General features: G+C 45.6%; 1 protein-coding gene across 1 annotated transcript in view; it reads left to right on the plus strand.

Annotated features, from left to right (window-relative positions):
- Window positions 1-20,319, plus strand: part of PTPRT (protein tyrosine phosphatase receptor type T) — a 1,078,581-nt gene that overhangs the window by 910,843 nt on the left and 147,419 nt on the right. The window contains 2 exon segments of the mRNA XM_079943946.1: window positions 7,582-7,717; window positions 19,778-19,807. Coding sequence (XP_079800072.1) covers window positions 7,582-7,717; window positions 19,778-19,807 — 166 coding nt within the window.

Consider the following 20,319-nt stretch of genomic DNA (forward strand, 5'->3'; position numbering starts at 1 on the left):
TTTGAGTCTTCTCCCTTTTTTTCTTGATAAGTCTGGCTAATGGTTTATCAATTTTGTTTATCTTCTCAAAGAACCAGCTTTTAGTTTTATTGATCTTCGTTTCCTTCATTTCTTTTTCATTTATTTCTGATCTGATCTTTATGATTTCTTTCCTTCTGCTAACTTTGGTGTTTCTTTGTCCTTCTTTCTCTAATTGCTTTAGGTGTAAGGTTAGGTTCTTTATTTGAGATGTTTCCTGTTTCTTAAGGTAGGATTGTATTGCTATAAACTTCCCTCTTAGAACTGCTTTTGCTGCGTCCCATAGGTTTTGGGTTGTCGTGCTTTCATTGTCATTTGTTTCTAGGTATTTTTTGATTTCCTCTTTGATTTCTTCAGTGATCTCTTGGTTAAGTAGTGTGTTGTTTAGCCTCCATGTGTTTGTATTTCTTACAGGTTTTTTCCTGTAATTGATATCTAGTCTCATAGCATTGTGGTTGGAAACGATACTTGATACGATTTCAATTTTTTTAAATTTACCAAGGCTTGATTTGTGACCCAAGATATGATCTACCCTGGAAAATGTCCCATGAGCACTTGAGAAGGATGTGTATTCCATTGTTTTTGGATGGAACAGCCTATAAATATCAATGAAGTCCATCTTGTTTAATGTATCATTTAAAGCTTGTGTCTCCTTATTTATTTTCATTTAGGATGATCTGTTCATTGGTGAAAGTGGGGTGTTTAAGTCCCCTACTATGATTGTGTTACTGTTGATTTCCCCTTTTATGGCTGTTAGTATTTGCCTTATGTATTGAGGTGCTCCTATGTTGGGTGCATAAATATTTACAATTGTTACATCTTCTTCTTGGATCGATCCCTTCATCATTATGTAGTGTCCTTGTTTGTCTCTTCTAATAGTCTTTATTTTTAAGTCTATTTTGTCTGATATGAGAATTGCTACTCCAGCTTCTTTTGATTTCCATTTGCATGGAATATCTTTTTCCATCCCCTCACTTTCAGTCTGTTTGTGTCCCTAGGTCTGAAGTGGGTCTCTTGTAGACAGTATATATATGGGTCTTCTTTTTGTATCCATTCAGCCAATCTATGTCTTTTGGTTGGAGCATTTAATCCATTTACACTTAAGGTAATTATCGATATGTATGTTCCTATTACCATTTTCTTAATTGTTTGGGGTTTATTATTGTAGGTGTTTTCCTTCTCTTGTGTTTCCTGCCTAGAGAAGTTCCTTTAGCATTTGTTGTAAAGCTGGTTTGGTGGTGCTGAATTCTCTTAGCTTTTGCTTGTCTGTAAAGGTTTTAATTTCTCCATCAAGTCTAAATGAGATCCTTGCTGGGTAGAGTAATCTTGGTTGTAGGTTTTTCTCCTTCATCACTTTAAATATGTCCTGCCACTCCCTTCTGGCTGAAAGATCAGCTGTTAAGTTTATGGGGATTCCATTAAGTGTTATTTGTTGTTTTTCCCTTGCTGCTTTTAATATTTGTTCTTTGTATTTAATTTTTGATACTTTAATTAACATGTGTCTTGGTGTGTTTCTCCTTGGATTTATCCTGTATGGGACTCCCTGTGCTTCCTGGACTTGATTACCTATTTCCTTTCCTGTATTAGGGAAGTTTTCAACTATAATCTCTTCAAATATTTTCTCAGTCACTTTCTTTTTTTCTTCTTCTTCTGGAACCCCTATAATTCGAATGTTGGTGCGTTTAATGTTGTCCCAGAGGTCTCTGAGACTGTCCTTGATCCTTTTCATTCTCTTTTCTTTATTCTGCTCTGCAGTAGTTATTTCCACTATTTTATCTTCCAGGTCACTTATCCGTTCTTCTGCCTCAGTTATTCTGCTATTGATCCCTTCTAGAGAATTTTTAATTTCATTTATTTTGTTTTTCATCACTGTTTGCTCTTTAGTTCTTCTAGGTCCTTGTTAAACGTTTCTTGTATTTTCTCTATTCTATTTCCAAGATTTCGGATCATCTTTACTATCATTACTCTGAATTATTTTTCAGGTAGACTGCCTATTTCCTCTTCATTTGTTTGGTCTGGTGGGTTTTTGCCTTGCTCCTTCATCTGCTGTGTTTTTTTCTGTCTTCTCATTTTGATTAACTTAACTGTGTTTGGGGTCTCCTTTTCGCAGCCTGCAGGTTCGTTGTTCCTGTTGTTTTTGGTGTCTGTCCCCAGTGGCTAAGGTTGGTTCAGTGGGTTGTGTAGGCTTCCTGGTGGAGGGGACTAGTGCCTGTGTTCTGGTGGATGAGGCTGGATCTTTTCTTTCTGGTGGGAGGTCCACATCTGGTGGTGTTTTTTGGGTGCATGTGGACTTATGATTTTAGGCAGCCTCTCTGCTAATGGGTGGGGTTGTGTTCCTGTCTTGCTAGTTGTTTGGCATAGGGTTTCCAGCACTGTAGGTTGCTGGTCGTTGAGTGAAGCTGGGTGCTGGTGTTGAGATGGAGATCACTGGGAGATTTTCGCCATTTGATATTACCTGGAGCTGGGAGGTCTCTTGTGGACCAGTGTCCTGAACTTGGCTTTCCCACCTCAGTGGCACAGCCCTGATGCCTGGCTGGAGCACCAAGAGCCAGTCCTCCACATGGCTCAGAATAAAAGGGAGGAAAAAAGGAAAGAAAGAAGATAAAATTAAATTAAATTAAAATAAAGTAAAATAAAAGTTATTAAAATAAAAATAATTAAGAAAAAAAATTTAAGTAATAAAAAAAAACGGACAGACAGAACCCTAGGACACATAGTAAAAGCAAAGCTATATAGACAAAATCACACACAGGAGCATACACATACACACTCACAAAAAACAGAAAAAGGGAAAGAAATTTATATATCGTTGCTCCCAAAGTCCACCTCCTCAATTTGGGATGATTCCTTCTCTATTCAGGTATTCCACAGATGCAGGTACATCAGGTTGATTGTGGAGCTTTAATCCGCTGCTCCTGAGGCAGCTGGGAGGGATTTCCCTTTCTCTTCTTTGTTCGCACGGCTGCCGGGGCTCAGCTTTGGATTTGGCCCCGCCTCTGCGCCTAGGTCGCCGGAGGGCGTCTGTTCTTAGCTCAGACAGGACGGGGTTAAAGGAGCAGCTGTTTCGGGGTCTGTGGCTCACTCAGGCCGGGGCGGGGGGGGGGGGGGGGGGGGGGGGCGGGGCACGGAGTGCGGTGGGCGGGGAGGGAGGGGCACGGAGTGCGGGGCGGGCCTGCAGCGGCAGAGGCCGGCGTGACGTTGCACTAGCCTGAGGCGTGCAGTGCTTCTCCCGGGGAAGTTGTCCGTGGGTCCCGTGACCCTGGCAGTGGCGGGCTGCACAGGCTCCCCGGAAGCGGGGTGTGGATAGTGACCTGTCCTCGCACACGGGCTTCTTGGTGGCGGCGGCGGCAGCAGCCTTAGCGTCCCATGCCCGTCTCTTGGGTCCGCGCTTTTAGCCAAGGCTCGCGCCCGTCTCTGGAGCTCCTTTAAGCAGCGCGCTTAATCCCTTCTCCTCGCGCACCGGGAAACAAAGAGGTAAGAAAAAGTCTCTTGCCTCTTCGGCAGCTCCAGACTTTTCCCCGGACTCCCTCCCGGCTAGCCGTGGTGCACTAACCCCCTTCAGGCTGTGTTCACGCCGCCAACCCCAGTCCTCTCCCTGCGCTCCGACCGAAGCCCGAGCCTCAGCTCCCATCCCCGCCCGCCCCGGCGGGTGAGCAGACAAGCCTCCCGGGCTGGTGAGTGCCGGTCGGCCCTGATCCTCTGTGCGGGAATCTCTCCGCTTTGCCCTCCGCACCCCTGTGGCTGTGCTCTCCTTTGCGGCTCCGAAGCTTCCCCCCTCCGCCACCCGCAGTCTCCGCCCGCGAAGGGGCTTCTAGTGTGTGGAAACCTATCCTCCTTCACGGCTCCCTTCCATTGGTGCAGGTCCCGTCCGTGTTCTTTTGTCTCTGTTTTTCCTTTTGCCCTACCCAGGTATGTGGGGAGTTTCTTGCCTTTTGGGAGGTCTGAGGTCTTCTGCCAGCGTTCAGTAGGTGTTCTGTAGGAGTTGTTCCACGTGTAGATGTATTTCTGGTTTATCTGTGGGGAGGAAGGTGATCTCCGCGTCTTACTCTTCCGCCATCTTGAAGGTCCTCCTCATCCACTCTTCGTTCTTTCTCTGGATGACTTCATCAGCCCCCATGCTTCAGATACCATCTATGTGCATGTGACTCACACAATTTTACTTCCAGCTTAGGCCTCCTTTAAGAGCTTCAGACCTGCATTTTTAACTGCCTACTTTTCTAGAGTATATTACAAGCTCAAATTGCCCCAAACACACATATTTTCCTTCTAACTCTATTCCTTTTTAATTGTTTCTTGAACCTTTAAATCACCGTTATCCACCTTGTTACGGTCATCCTCAAGAGTTCAGTTCTCTTTCCCTTATGCCCTGTATCCCGTCCATCAACCAGTTTTATTTATATCTATTTCAGGTAATTATCTCTTTTATTGCATCTTTCCATCTTCATGGCCATCACCTGAGTTCAATCAACTATTATCTCCCATCTGGATGACTACAATAGTTTCAAAATGCATCTCTCCAATCCACTTTGGCTTCTCAAAGAAACTGGAACAGTCCGTTGGAAATACAAATCTGACCATATCGTACCTCTATGAACAGCACTTAAATGACTCCCTGTGTTTCTTGGGGTATAAAACAAAAGCTCACACTGTGGCCTATAACGTCCTGCGTGGACTGGCCCCTGCTGCCCTCGCCAGCTGCTCTCACCATGCTCTCCCTGCCTTCTCGCCCTCATTACGCCACAGTTCTTTCATATCTTGAATGCACCAGGCTCCTTGCCTCCATCAGACGGCTTTAGCCAGCGCTGTTTCCCATGCCGCCACTGTGTGCTTTCCTCGTGGTGGTCTATTTGCCTAGTTATAACCTGTCCTCCCTTGGAGCCCACCCCATGGGCCACTTCCTCCCAGAAGTGATTCATTTCCCAATTATGTGTCATGTGCCTCTCTATTGACAGAGTTGAAAGCTTCCTCTTATTGATTCTTTATTAATTCTGTTCCCTCAACCCCACTCACAGCTCATTGTAGGCTCTTCGAGGGCAGGGACTGTGCCTGTTTTGCTCACCATTGTGTTACTACATGCCCAGCATACAGTGGGTACTTGTGATTATTCATGGAAGGAATGCAGTGTGACTCTCATTAGAACAAGCGAAGAACAGCGTTCCCAGGGTAACAGGATCCTCTCCATGGCTTTGCCTTTGTGCCCCCAGTCTCTAGAACAGGATCTCCTAGCAGGTGTTAGGTAAAGTTTAGCCATTACTACATGAGTGAGTGAATGCTCCAGAGCCAGCACTTCCTCCAAAGCCAAGTAAAAAAGACTCTGACACTATTCAGGAAATTATGGTCTGAGGTGCTCAGCCTCCTTTATGCTTAGTCATGTTCTGTGTCTGGGGGACTAGACATGTCTCAGAAATCTTGTCTCCAAACGTGAAAATGGGGGCTACTTGGGACTTGCCTGCACTCTGGAATGTGAGACCCGCCTTCCTATGAGGTTGGCCAACTCCGCCAGGAATTCTTCGGCTGTAAACAGGCAGAGCCTGCTCAGACCATCCTGCGATTTGATGAGCTGGGTTTGTCTCCAGCTGGTGAGGGGACCTGAATAAAATCCCTTATGTGTAAGTCCTTCCAGGAGAAGGATCTCCGACCCTGTTGATGGCATAGTTGGGCACACAGAACAGGGATGCTTAGTAGCAAATTAATGAGTGCTTGAATGAATAAATGAAGCAAACGACGGTGGTCCACTAGCCTTTCTGCCGTTCAGCCATCATCTGTAAACCAGCAATGGGGAGGAGGGAGGCCTGTGCTAGACACTGGCTTTGGAGAGACGACTAGGACGCCCTCTCTGCTCTTGAAGACTTGCCGTTCCCACTAGGGAGACTTGACTAAGTGAACCCAGTTTTTCTAAGTTACAAGAGAGTCTGGGGAAAGTGCTGTGGTAAAGGAAACACTTGACGCTCTTAATCAGGAACAGGGGATGTGCCGGAGGACTGGTCTGAAACATCCCTGAGTTTGGAGAATCAAAATCATAGCTTATGGGCATTAGCATCCCTTCAACTCAGCTGGGTTCTGTGAACACATGGCTGAAGAAAAGGAGAATCTCAGTCTGGTTTCATGAGAACAAATGTGTGTGGGCAGAGATGTCATCCCTTCAGCTAAACATTAAACCACCACAGATGTTAAGGGGACACCAATTAAGAGCCAGATCCTGTGCTAACATGAGGAAACAAAGATAAAGGATGCTTCCTCTTGCCCCCGAGGAGCTTGCAGACCACTGGCGGAGACACATGGGGAAACAAATCACTAATAACATCAGCACACTGAGATCTGTACCAAGTGGTACAGAGTGTTATCAGAATTTGGAGAAGAGAGAGAGGAATGCTCCTGGGGCAACCAGGGAAGGTGGTGTCACTGGTCATGGATGAGCTGATTCTGATGTGGTAGAAAAGTAGGGATGGGTCAGGGAAAGGATGCTTTGGATTTAAGCTGCCTCACATGAACATGGGCTCATTGGGAAGAATTCACGGAGATGCTGGTCCAGGACCGCACTCTAGAAGGCTCACACAGGTTCCTGGGATGAGAAGTTGCCTCTGTCCCTGGTGCACTGCATGAAGAGGCCGGGCTTAGGCATTCTTTGGCTCCTTACTTTTGCTACGGCATTAGCCAAGTGGTTGTCTGGGAGGAGAAGGATTGAGGGACTAGAGGACATGAAAGTTGAATTCAAGGCTTCTGACTTTTGAGACCTAGACTTACAGGAAACCTGTGTAATCCTGGCCCTGAACTTTGTCAGCCATGTGACTTTTAGCTAGCTCCCTTTGTTTTCTCATCTATAAAATGGGAAAATCAATATATACTTTAGGGAGTATTTGCAAGGATTGGCCAAGCTGGATCCACAAAACGGCCCAGCACAGGGCAGAGGGTATAGTAAGTGCCCAGTTCTCAGTCTTCCTTGATGTGGACTCGAGTCAGTATGTTAGTAGCTGGCAGAGCACGTAGCATCAGCATGAAATCCAAAAATGGAGTTAGCAGATATAAGCATTTTCTGAACCCAAGGCAGTTCCCTTTAATCCCCACCATTTGTTTCCTATAAGGCACAAAATTTAAAAGGTATGTTTTTATCTTTAAAAATCCAGTGCTTTTCATTGTGTTACCCTTATACAAAGCTGTTGTTTTCGCCATTTACCTGAAAGAATTAATTAGGATTTGGAATAATTCCATGAACCTGAGATTCACACCATAGTTCCATTGTCTGATCCTAGGGACAAACCATTATGAGGGATAAAATTGTCTGCTTAATCTCATGGGAGGGTAAGGGTTACCCTTATCCAGCATAGTGGTTGTGTAACCTTGGGCAACTCAGTTTCTCTGCATCTCAATTTCTTCCTCTACAGAAAAGACTATAATAATAATTCAATATCTCAAGGAATTAATCCTCAAAAGGGTTAAATGGGTCAATGTGTATAATGTCCTCAGCACAGTGCCTGGCATATAGTTAGGACTCAGTGAATGGAACCTGTTGTTATTATGATTGCGACTAGTCAATTATCTTTCTTCTTCCCCTTTCCCTCCAAGGTGCCTCCACTCAGAATTCCAACACCGTGGAGCCTGAGAAGCAGGTGGACAACACTGTGAAGATGGCCGGCGTGGTCGCCGGCCTTCTCATGTTCATCATCATTCTCCTGGGCGTGATGCTCACCATCAAAAGACGGTGAGTTTTGGTCGCTGCCCTGCAGACCCTGTCAACCCCGGGGGGCCCCAACACTGCCATATGGCCAAGTCCGTTCTCTGCTGATGGCTTCTGAGCAGGGACCTTCTGATATAACTGTTGAGGTCCTGAAATTTGGGGCCGGCGGTGGCTCATTGTGTTGGTGTCTGAAGGGCATGTGTACCTGCTTGGCGAGCAGCCCCAAGACGGCAAGTTTCTTGTGGGGGCAGGGGTTCCTTGGAGTACCATGGGAGTCCATGTGTGATGCGTCTCAGAGATAGCTGCTCTGTTGTGATCGGTCACGTCATCAAGATTACAGGGGAGCCCCGGGGACGCGGGTGAGCCCACAAATAGAGACGCAGGAAAGCAATGCGTTGTTCCTTTCACCTTCATTCATCCTTGACTTTTCTTTGGTCAAGCAGCAGCATCCCAAGGGATAGATGCAACCTCAGCATCAAAGGGATAGAGCCACCTCTGATGGTGTGACAGCCCTGGGGGAAGGCTCCTTCTTACTCCACATCCCATAGAACCGTCCCAGCTGGATCGTTGCTGCTTGTCACCTCTCAGCGGGATGTCCTCCCGGCACCTCTGGTCAGCGCGCACAGTCATCTCCTGTTGCGTGCATTGCTCATGAAAGCCAGGGTACAGGTTCTTTCCTGATCCCCCAAATTCATTACATCGACATCTTCTGTTTATCAGACATACAGGAGGCTTGAAGACGACACAGAGGAGTTGCAGAGAGGGAGAGGAAATAGTCATTAGGGAAAGTTGAAGAATATCCGCTCTCGCTGTCCCTGGGGTACACGCTTATTCCTCCAAACAGGGGGTCCTCCTACCTACTGTACCTTAGCCACCATGTCCCCGTGCCTACTGCCCATCTCAGTTTCAATGCCAGGATTCCAGCCTTGGTCTCCACCCTCCCACTCCCCAGACTGCCAAAGCAAACAAAACACTTATCTACATTATAATGAACTGTGCTGCAGCCTGCCCTGCCCCCAATTTAAAGAGACCGTTTAGTCCATTCTTCAACAAACTACTAACTCCTCAGCCTGAAGCTCTGGGTTTGGTTACTCACAGAGTTCAGGACAAGCCCAATAATGAGGACCCGCACCTGCTTTCATCCCTAAGACAAAAACAGCTTGTGAAACTTGTTCCCACCAGAACAAAGGGACGGAATGCCCCAAAGACAAATTCCAGCTTCTACTCTAAGGAGTCCCATGAATATAAACGCATGAAGTAAACAAATGAAGACAGTGTCCTTATTTCCAGCCATCAGTTTCGCTCTACAAGTAGTCGGCCTTCTTTTAGCCGTTCTGGCACCAGAATGTCTCTGTGTGTCTCATGGTTCTGTTCAGAATCAGCCAGGACCCCGTTTGACCAGGACATCTTATTGGTCGGACCTGTTCTTTCTTGACATCTTTGTTCTGTAGGATCATTCCTTTACTCGGGCTCCCAGCAGAATGACTGAAGAGTTTCGGTTCTCGTCCAGCTACTGATTTTCTGGTTGGAGCGGCTAGGGAGGAGGGAAGGTCCATGATAATACTGGGGGTCCAGAGCCCTCAGAGTCGTCATCATCATCATACATAAAGCGAGGCCACGTGTTATGTCTGTGACAAGCTGGCTGCTGTTGGATGAGGCCAAACATGAGGTTTGATTTCTCTGGGGGTGAGTGAGCACGTTGCACATGTAAGATCATTGACACGTTCTCGGAGTCGCAGACGCTTTAGAGACAGACGTGAGTTTGGGCCAGTCTCCCTGAAAAAAGTAACCAGTTTAAGAGAATTGCATTCCTCTTTGATGGACCCTGAATGTTCTCATTCTTCGCCACTGATTTGTAAGTCAGATATGCTCTTCCAATTTTGCTCTTTCTAAAGCCTGACTTAACCCACGTCACCATTGTCTGCGAGCTTGTGAAGAAATTTCACTTCCCTCTCAACAGCTATTTCTGAAATGTGTGACTTTCTGGGAGGGAGGAAAGGGCTTTCTGTTTTCAGGCTGGCAGCAAGGATAAAATGAACCCTTTGTGTGGTTTTGTCCTCTTCTGAGTATCTTCATCATCTCTCGCCTCTATCAAAACCATCCGTCAGACCCAACCAACAGACCTCAGGTGATCACCATTTCTTTCCAAGAGGCAAAACTCAGATGTAGTGGCAGTGGGCAGGGGGTAGGGGTGCTCATCAGTGTTTGCATATACAGTATCTTTGGGAGAAAAGAAGACGTTTTTCTGGCCTAGTTGATGGTAATATTTTACAAATAGGTATAGGGGAAGGAAAGGGAAGGAGCGGAGAGGAGGGGAGGGGAGAGGAGAGAGGAGTAGGGGATGGGTCAGAGGGAGAAAAAGAGAAATTAAACATCAGCCTGCACTCTTTCCACTACCCCACAGTGTCTTCTGATGTCTAGAGGTACCCCCACCAAAGGACAGTGAAGAGCTTAATGGGCTCCTTTCCCTCTTCTGATCCCAACCCCATATATAAATATGGGGAAAACGTCACTGGTCAGTTGAGTCTGTCACTAACTTACTTACTGCTCACCAGAATGATGTCCACAGTCACCTAAAGGGCATAGATACGAAAGGAAAAGAAACCCCCAAATAATAGGCGAATCATCACAACTCAGGATCCTAGTGTCAGCATCTCTTCAGTGTCCCTTTGTGACCTAGAGTTAGTTCCTGCATCTAGCAGCTCTCAGAAGTCGAATGCCTGCCACACTCCCTGCTCTGGCTTGCGCTGGGTCTTCTCCCTCACCTCCACAGACGTGGCCATGGCGGCTCCCTGTTTCCTCTGCTCCCAGTGGATTCAGCTGTCTCAAAGTCTTCCCCAGAGCTGCAGGCACATGTTTCCAGTATGCCCCTAGTTTCTCCATACAGGCCTTGAAGCGTCCCTGTCACTCTCCAAAGAGAGTCTTTCTCTTACTATTGGGGGGGGGGGGGGGGGTGGTGTGTGTGTGTGTGTGTGTGTGTGTGTGTGTGTGTGTGTGTGTGTGTGTGTGTGTGTGTGTGTGTGTGTGTGTGTGTGTGTGGTGTGTGTGTGTGTGTGTGTGTGTGTGTGTGTGTGTGTGTGTGTTGTACTGAACTAGAAAGCTGGCCCAGAAAGGGCTAAAGATACAGAGGACCAAGGGAAGGGCTTAGTGAAAGAAGCTAAGTCAATTTACATTCAGAAAGGAATATAAGAGAACGCAAGAGAGAGAGAGAGAGAGAAATATATCAGCGTAGCCTAAGGAAAGTGTTGTTGTTGGTGTTTGGCTGTTTTATAATGGATGGAGGGGATCTTGAAAAATGCAAGGTTGCAGAAGGGGATATGAGATGCTGGTGAGCAATTCAAACAGAATTCCCTTACTCTTTGAAAAAGATGCAAATTAAACTTTAGACTTCTTTTAATAGTACCTTTGGCTGTTTGGACTGGGCTTCTTTGAATGCAGGACCATACAGAATCAGGGCTACATGGAGGTATGGAGGATTGCATGAGCATTTTAAGAAGGGAATCTGGAGCCCCTTCCGACAGAGTTAACAGCCAGTGTGGTTATAGCCAAGCTCATTGCAAAATAGTCATTCTTATGCTGTCACTGGATAATGGCTTCATCTTTTTCTCCTGGCTCTGTTGATCACATCTAGACCTCAGAACATTCTAAAATGGGTTCCTGCATGCCATTATGTAATGGAACGTACCTCCTTTTCACGAACACCCTGTTGAATCCTGAAAATAGAGAAAAGCTCTCATCACTGCAGTCCCGTTCATCTTCTTCCCTGACCTCCTCCCTTTAGAATTACCGAACATCCTCTCCCAAAGGAATGGGCAGCCAAGGCATCGTAAGGCCACCTCTCTGGCTTAATGCCATAGGGCCCTGGGTGCCTTCAATGCAAATTCAGGTGGAAAGCTCAAGCCTTAGCGCCTTCACTAGTGTATCTTGATGTTTGAAGGTGTTTCTTGGCCGCTCACATATGGGAAGTTTGACATTTTAATGTTTGTTTGTGGGATGTGGACATACAAGCCTACGAGCTTCCTGTCATCCAGTTTATTCCCTGGAACACGCTTCCTGAAATCGGAGCACGGTCCTCCAAGGCTTAAGGCATAGCAGTGCACTTTTGATGGGGAAACACTGGAGCCAGCCTAAGCAGAATTCTTTGGTAACAGTATATCTCTACCCCAAGACTCGTCTGTATCCTGCATTAACCTCACCATCCCTTCTTACTTTTCAAATGTAAACTAGGCAACTTTTAGGGAGACAGTTTCAAAGTCCTTTGCCGCACATAGTTCCATCCACCCCCATCTCCTCTTCTCCTCTTCCTGCCCAGCTCTTCCTGGTACAGCCTGAACTTCCAGCCAACCACGCTCTGCCTGTCCAAACGGTAACTCTTCCAAGAATATATTTGGAGTGTCTTGAGTTTGAAATATGAGAGTCTACTTTGAGAGAAACGTGCATCTCTTGGTATACCTTGCTTCTCTGTGATTTGTGTCTGCACTCCAGTAGCTCCCAGTCTAATGGGTGTAGACATTCTTGTTAGCTGTGTACTGGGAAGCAGAAAAACTGGATCCAGATCTCTACAGCCCCATTTATCTGCTGCTAACCTTGGAGAAGCAACTTAACGAAGCTCAGCCTTTGCTTTCTCAGCTGTGAGATGCAGCCAGTCTCATGTAGCTGTTCTGAGGATCAAATGAACTAATGGCTGGGACAGGCTTTACTTCCTGTACCTGCTTACGTACAGGTAATGCATATATTGCATAATATCAACAGGGACATTCATCTCACACATGACCATCAAGAGTACCAAGCCAGCTCCAAACCCAGCACTAATATGTTAAAAGGCAGTGCTGCAATCAGTACACACACTCTGACCTAATTTGTTCATTTTCCATTTGAATTGCTGCCGTACTCGGATTTTAATCCTACAAATAATCATAGAGGGTAGGACTGTTGATACTCCTGTTTTTTGAGAAGAGGAAACTGAGGTTCAAAAAAGGTTTTTATGAGTTATCCAAGGTCTTGGGCAGAGTTGAAATGCAAACCCAGGGTCTGTGACTCCAGACCCCTTGCTGTTAACTTCTGTTCTATCAGTCCATGGAGACCAGTAGAAAATAAGTGAATCCTGGAATAGGACACAAGTGACCCAGGTTCAGGTATCATTTTCTACTGTTCTCTGCCTCGGTACATGCTATTTCCCTGAATCAAATGTCCAGACATTTCTCTTCACCTGCAAGGCTCCTACTACTCTAACTCTCAGCCCCAAGTTCTTCCAAGTAGGATTCCTCCAAGTATTACCTCTTCCTTGAAGTCTTCCCACAAGCCCTCTGTCCTGGGAAGATTCACTGATCCTCCCCCGCGTGCAGCCGTTGTGCCACATGCGTAGACCTTCAGCTGTGTATTTATCACACAACATGGTGGTTGTAGTTTTGCTGGACTGAAAACAAATGGCCTGGGAGGGCAGGTCCTCTGCTTTGGCCCTTTCTTGCCAGAGCTCTACTGCCCTGTATCATCTGCTCCTGGACATCTACCCTCAAAGTTTTTATGGTCAAAGACAAAAGCATCACCTACCCACCAACGTATTTCCAGTCATGTGTCCCCATCTCAGTGAGAGGTACTACCTCTCATTCCGTCAGCCAAACTAGTGGGATTCCATCACCCCAGTACTTTTGAACTTGAATCTTTACATTCTCTTGGTCGCATCCTCTCCCCTCCCCGTCTCCACTGCCTCTTCCCTGGTGCAAACCTCTATAGCTTTGTTCTGTGAGTCTCTTCGCCACCTCTCCAACCCATCTTCCACACGGTAGCCAAAGTGATGTTTGAAAAATAAAACTTGTACTCCCAAACCTGCATTCTAAAATCCTTCAACGGCTTTTCCTTCCCTATAACAGCGGTTCGTAGGGTGGAAATAAGGCAAGAAGCACAGACTTACGTCACCTGAGAGCCTTGTCGAGCTACGCTGTCCCCTTGCTCACGGTGATTCTGGCAGATTTCCTGAAGTCTCACCCCACACTTATACCTTTGCTTGTGAAGTTTCCTCCTCTTTCAATGCCTATGTTCCTCATTTCCATGTGACCAGATACTACCCATGTTTAAGGTCTGATTTAAAAGACACCTTCTCCAGTAATCCCTTCTGACCTTCAGTGTAGACTCAATCTCTTCACCGTCTGGATCCCCTCCATGAGGATCCAGGTTATGTTCCGTCTTACGTTTGTTATTTGTATTCACATCTTATCTTCTCCACTGGACCATCAACTGTCTGTTCTGATTCATCCCCATCGCACATGTGCCTTGCAGATACTTGGGATTCCCTAAAAATGTGTTGAATCCCAGTAAAATTAGAACAGATGGGACCCAGGATTGCACTGCATCTCTTGGGCAAGAAAGCTTCACTCAGAACGCAGATCCAGATATCACGCAGATCCAGAACGCAGATCCAGATATTAAGCATCAGGGGTGAACCCAGCCCTGAGGGGTGTGGAGGAGGGTCAGGCCGGAAGGGCAGTATGTGAAAGATGTCCCATGGTCTGAGACTCAGAGAACACACTGTCTCTCCAGGAGAAAAAATAATGAGGCAGTAGGAAAAGCTAACTACTGGGTAAGCTGAAGAGGCAGGGCAGCTATTAGATTGTGCTACAGGTCACAAAACTGACACATGTAGAACTTAAAGAAATTGCCCCAAATCACGTAGCTAGTAAGTGGAAGAGCTGGGTCTGAAACCTGGCCAATCTGATAAGAGAGTCTACACTCCTAACACCATCTCACCTGGATGAAATGTAAAACAGGATTTGCTGATATGCTGAATTGTGTGACATCATTTTGAATGGTTCGTTGAGGTAGGAAAGCAGCCTCCAATACATGTGTTGATATTATCTTGTTCTGTCCACCCCATTCTAAACTGCTCCTTACTCCACACCCTGAAAAGTGAATCCTCCTCCTGTTTGCACTCACTAGGGGAGCCGCTCAGGCTAGAACCTTGGCAGTCGTCTTCAAAATGCTCACATTTAATCACCTATTGCTTTTGTGTTCTAGCCACCTTTCACATCACCTCTTCTCCTTCCTCATAGCCATTGCAGGCTCGGCCCCTGACATCTCTTGCTTTGACCCTTACGGCAGCTTTCATGACCCCAGTCCCTCTCCCTTTCCGCCTTTTGCTCACGCTCCTGCCAGAATTATCCATCTAGAAAAATATTTGACCACTTGGCTCTTTGAGTTGTCCCTGTGACCTGAGTTCTCCCTGTGAGAGTAAGCTCCTCAGACTCTTTGGGAACTACCAGCATCTTGACATTCCCACCTTGATAACCCCCCACCCATTCTGTAAACAGATATCCATCAGCCTGGAGATACCCTCCCTCCTACTCCATCTGAGTGTTCCTGGACTTTACAACTCCGGCATCATAGACTCTAAACCAAATTACCTCTCCCCCATCCCCACCCCTTACCCTCAAATATGGTCCCACAGCTCCCTGAGCTGCCACCTCATACCGTTTATCACTCCAGAAGATAATAACGTAGTAGTTATTAATGCAGGCTCTTAAAGTTAGACTTCCTGGATTGTAATCCTTGCCATGCTGCTTACCAACTATATAAACTTGGGCAAGTTACTTAACTTCTCTGCGCTTCACTTTCCTCACCTGTAAAACATAGATAATAATGCTTCTAGTGAGGATGAAATACAATAGTCCACATAATGTACTGAGAACAGCACCTGACACATAAGTGACCTCCTACTATCTAAATGGTAGCTATTATTATCATCTATTTTATAAGTTTTTTGTTTGGTTCTCCCATGAGACATATTGGCTGGATCACGATGGCATTTCTCTTTCAATCTCTGGTAGTTGGCAGAGACAATCATATAATAGGTCCTTAAAAAGTTTTGGCTGTGATGGAAAGATGGATGAGTGGATGACAGATTGATTGTTGGATGAATGAGTAGATGAGCACATGGATGATTTGATGAGTGTGTGGGGTTATGGGCTAGACGGATAAGTAGATGTATAGATTGTTAAGTGGATGGATGGAAGAGTGCATGGGTGGGGTTATGAACTAGATGGACAGGGAGATGGTCAAGTGGATGGTTAAATAGACAACTTAGTCTTGTTTAAGTAGTATGAAACAAAGGGAAGCTATACCTCAAGTCATTCTTGTCAGCCAGCTGAAAAGATTCCACAGTATGTGATTTATTAAGTTTGGGTTTTTCTCTTTTTTTCCCTAAGCACAGCTGTCTTCCTGCTCAGGATCTTTGGTCTCAGGCAATCTGTTACTTGCAATATCACTGTATCCTTGTAAATATAGACCTTCAGTAAATCTTCAAGCCTGAGAGAAAGGACACATGTATACTCTGTTTTGATCCTTTCCCTGGAAGACTTTGCAGTTTAATTTGGAAAACATATTCAATTAATAGAAGCCCGTCAGGTGCCGTCATTCTGGAGTTGCCTTGGAGCTGAGTCAGGGGTAGCACTGGCTTTGGGTGACATCCAGGATAACTCAGCTACTTGGCGGAGGTGAGTTGAAGGTTAAGGAAGCATGTTGGAATGAGGAGGTGGCCCAGGCAGAGGTGAGTCCTGAAGATTGAGAGCAGAAAACCAGAGGGCCCAGAATGTCGAGACCCAAGAGCGTAGCCTGGGGCTGCTGACTGTGAGAAAATCTTGGCTCACGATGGAGGCCTTGCAATTGGTCCCCAAATACACAAAGTATTAGACCTAGTGAGGGGTGACCTCTTAGAGCCTCAGATTCCTCAACCTAAATGAGAAGAGTAGTACCTGCTCCATAGGGCCAGGGGGAGGATTAAAAGAGATAAGGCTTGTGGCATCTCAGTGCCTGACCCGCTGTGTTGCCCAACGTATATCTATAGTCTTTCTTCCTCGAAGCCAGCACAGGCTAGTGGTCCAGCACATGAGCGTTAGAGGCATGTTGCTACCAAGTCCAGTTACTAACTGTGTGATCTTAGGCAAGTTACTTAACCTTCTTTGCCTCAGTTTCCTCATCTGTGAAGTGGGGATGATAATAATACCTATCTCTCAGGATGGTTGTGAGGAATACACAAGTTAATGTATGGGAAGAGCCTACAGCAGTGTGTGGCTCATAGTAAGTGCTACATAAGTATTCTTATTTTATTACTAATTTGTTAAAATTTTATTACTATTTTTAATATTCCTAAGTAGGTGAACACTTTGTTCCTGGTCACCAGAGTGAGAAGCAGCAAACCTTTTATCTGTGGGTAAGGGGAGAACATAAACTCCCCTTTGTTGTTTTTGTTTTTTTGGTTTTTTTTTGCCGTACGCGGGCCTCTCACTGTTGTGGCCTCTCCCGTTGCGGAGCACAGGCTCCGGACGCGCAGGCTCAGCGGCCATGGCTCACGGGCCCAGCCGCTCCGCGGCACGTGAGATCTTCCCGGACCGGGGCACGAACCCGCATCCCCTGCATCGGCAGGCGGACTCTCAACCACTGTGCCACCAGGGAAGCCCGAACTCCCCTTTGTTGAAACCTAGTATATTTCAGATGTTTAATATATTCTAATATTAAATTAGATTAATGTATTTTACTTAAAATACTTTGTGTATTACATACCATATATAATTGGAAAGTAATTTAGATTAATATAATGTTAATGCCCACCATGACTCTTGGGAATAGATCATTATTGCCCCCAGCGTTGAGATGGAGAAATTGAGGCTCAGAGATACAGCGACTTGCTCGAGGCCATGCAGTCAGCAAGTGGTGGTTCTGGGATGCTAAGACTTATCATATTTCCACTCCTCAAAGCTGTTTAAGCTGGCAGTTATCCATGCCGTTCACCTTGGTACACGGATCAGGAAACAGAGATCCAGGCAGAGGCATTGACGTGCCCAAGATGTCACAGAGAGCAAGTGAAAGAGCTGAGATCAGCACACTGGCCCTCCATTCTCTGTGCAGTGTTCTTGACAATATGGAAAACAGAGATGTCTGTGAGTCTCCATCAAATGGATCCTGAGCTTTCTGCCCCTGAGGAATTACACTCCCAGGCTCTGGACCACAGAGCCAGAAATGAAGAAGAGGAATGGTCACTTTACAGTGCCAACCTGTTATGGTTGGTGGAGGGGCTTGGATGACTTATATGGGCTGTTCCAGATCCCACCCATCAGTTAGAAGTCCTTCACCCCTTTCATCATCTGGAGCCACTGTTCATTTGGCCAAAGATACTGCACAGTTTTATGAGTAACCCGATCTTGCTGCACTATGGTTCATTTTCCCCAGCTCAGCCTCCCAAGGAGGTACGGGGCTTCCCTTCTGCCATGGTGTCTTACCTCTCAGATGTCACTTTCCTTCTGGATCTATGGAATTTGTCTCTCTTGATAAATGAAAGAAAGCCTAGAGATGGCCCTGCCTTGGCGACTTTGGCCAGTTCCTACTTAAGAGGGGGAAATTTGGAGCTCTGAGGACATGTTCCCACCCTGTGGACATAAAGACCGCATCTTCCTGTTGTAACCCAACTGGATAACAGTTGCAATTAACCAAATAACTCAAGAAGGAAGCAAATCATTCTTGCCTGTTCAGATGGATATTTGGGGACCTGGATTATTCAGCAATTTTTCTCAATCCACAAATGTATCAGTTATTGTCAGTGGAGCTAAGTCTGTAAAATAAAAATGTTCCTATTTATTTTTCTACAAAATACGAAAAGTTATAACAAAGGGAATATCACGGACTTACTTGTTTTTCTTTTATTGTTCAGAAGCCAAGAGCTAGAAGAGACATATTGCAGGCAGTGATTTTTCAACCATTCTTTTGGAGAGTGGAATTCTTAGTCATGTGAAATCTTAAATGAAATGCCAATTTATGAAACAGATTAAAATGGAGAAGCTCCGAATGTGGTGGATGGCAGAGAAGCAGCAGCCCTACCTCAGCACCCCCCTCCCCATTACAGTGATGCTGTTCTGCAGAATCCTGGGAACACGGTTTGAATCTTAGTGATTTCGTTCAACTCACCTAAGGATCATATAAGAAAATGCCGGCACAGAGAGTTTGTTCAAGTTGTAGTCTGTTCAAACTGAAGTTTGGAACTCCTTTCTTTTAGTGCAGTGGTTTTTCATGATGAAGTTTGAATGTTGTTCTGGTTTTCTCCTGATAATGTAACAAACTACTTCCCAAAATTCAGTGACTTAAAAATAAGCCATGAAAGTTAGTGATTTGTTTTTCTCATGAATCCGTACTTTGGCCAGGGTTTGAAGGGAATGACTTATTTCTGGTCTGTGATATCAAGGGTCTCAGTTGGCGTAATCCAGTTGGCTGGGGCGGGAACAGCCCGAGGTTGACTGGATGTCTCTTTCTGTTCATACAGGTTTAGGGCCTCTCTGTGTGGTTTCTTCACATGGTCCCTTCAGACCACAGCAAGCTCAGGATACTTAGACTTCTTACATGGAGGCTCAGGGTTCCAAGTGAGAGTTCCAAAGACCCAGAAAGAGCTGCAAGGCTTCTCTATCTGTCCTATCCTAGAAAGTCCCAGAATGTAACTCCACTCACGTTCTGTTGGTCACCCAGGGCCAACCCTGATTCTGTGTGGGCACTAACATGGGCATGAGTGCTGGGAAGTGTGGATCATTGGGGAGCCACCTTGGATGCTGGCTACACAGTTTCCTTTCTTTTCGTGTGACGTTACTAAGTAGATTCTGATGTGATTTGACCTAAAACAGGGAAGATAAAAGTCATTATGGTTTTCCTTAGATCTTAGGAGCACTGTCATGTGGAAGAGTGGTAAACTAGTTCTAGAATGCCACAGAAATCTGACCCAAGACCAAAAAGTTATAATTATAAGGAAGCTAGTTTAACCGTAAGAAAGAATTTTCAAACGACTAAAACAACCAAATGCGATGTGGCTTCCTCTGCATGAGTAGTGAGTCTCTCCATCATAGGAGAAGTCTTTCTTCTACCGCTGAAAGTATCTGATTCTCGGGGACGATGACAAGTTGAGAAACTTGCATCTCCTTGAGTTTAGGGATGCTGAAATACTATGTGCATTTCTAAGAACCAAGATTTCCTATAAATCTAATTCTTGTTTGTTTGTCTTTTCTTTTCCCCCCTTTTTTGGACATTTCCATCATCTGACTGCCCATCAATATATAGAAGAAATGCTTATTCCTACTCCTATTACTTGTAAGTATCGATCCGGGGTGACGTTGCTTTGTGCCCTGTAAGGCAACCTGTAGCATGCATTTCCTGCACCAACCGTCTGTTGGTTTCTCATACTCACTTCCGTCTAAGCCACCTGTAGCCTCAAAGTTTTTATTTTGCCTAGATGTTTTCCATTTGAAAATGCACTGTCCATGTTGAAAATGTTCATGTCTGTTATGTTTCTGCCATCTTGGATCTTTTCCCCTGTTTTTGAAGATGTGAAGGGCTGTTTCTCCTTTGTCAGTGTAATTCTCTAGTTAGAAATCCTCAAATTCCAGCAAGAGGAAAACCTAATCCTCCTGCAGGATTTGCACACATAAAACAAAATCACTGATCTCGGCAACTTCAAAGCCCATTTGTACGTACTTGGGGAACGTGTAGCCCTAGGGGCTCAAAGATTAGAAGGAAATTCATTGGCTGTTTCCACTATTTCAGGAAGTCTACAGGGAATCGTGGCTTTATCTAGAATCAGCTTCACAGGTGACAGAAATATA

Source organism: Stenella coeruleoalba (genome assembly GCF_951394435.1).
Source record: "Stenella coeruleoalba genome assembly, chromosome: 15".
NCBI lineage: Eukaryota > Metazoa > Chordata > Mammalia > Artiodactyla > Delphinidae > Stenella > Stenella coeruleoalba.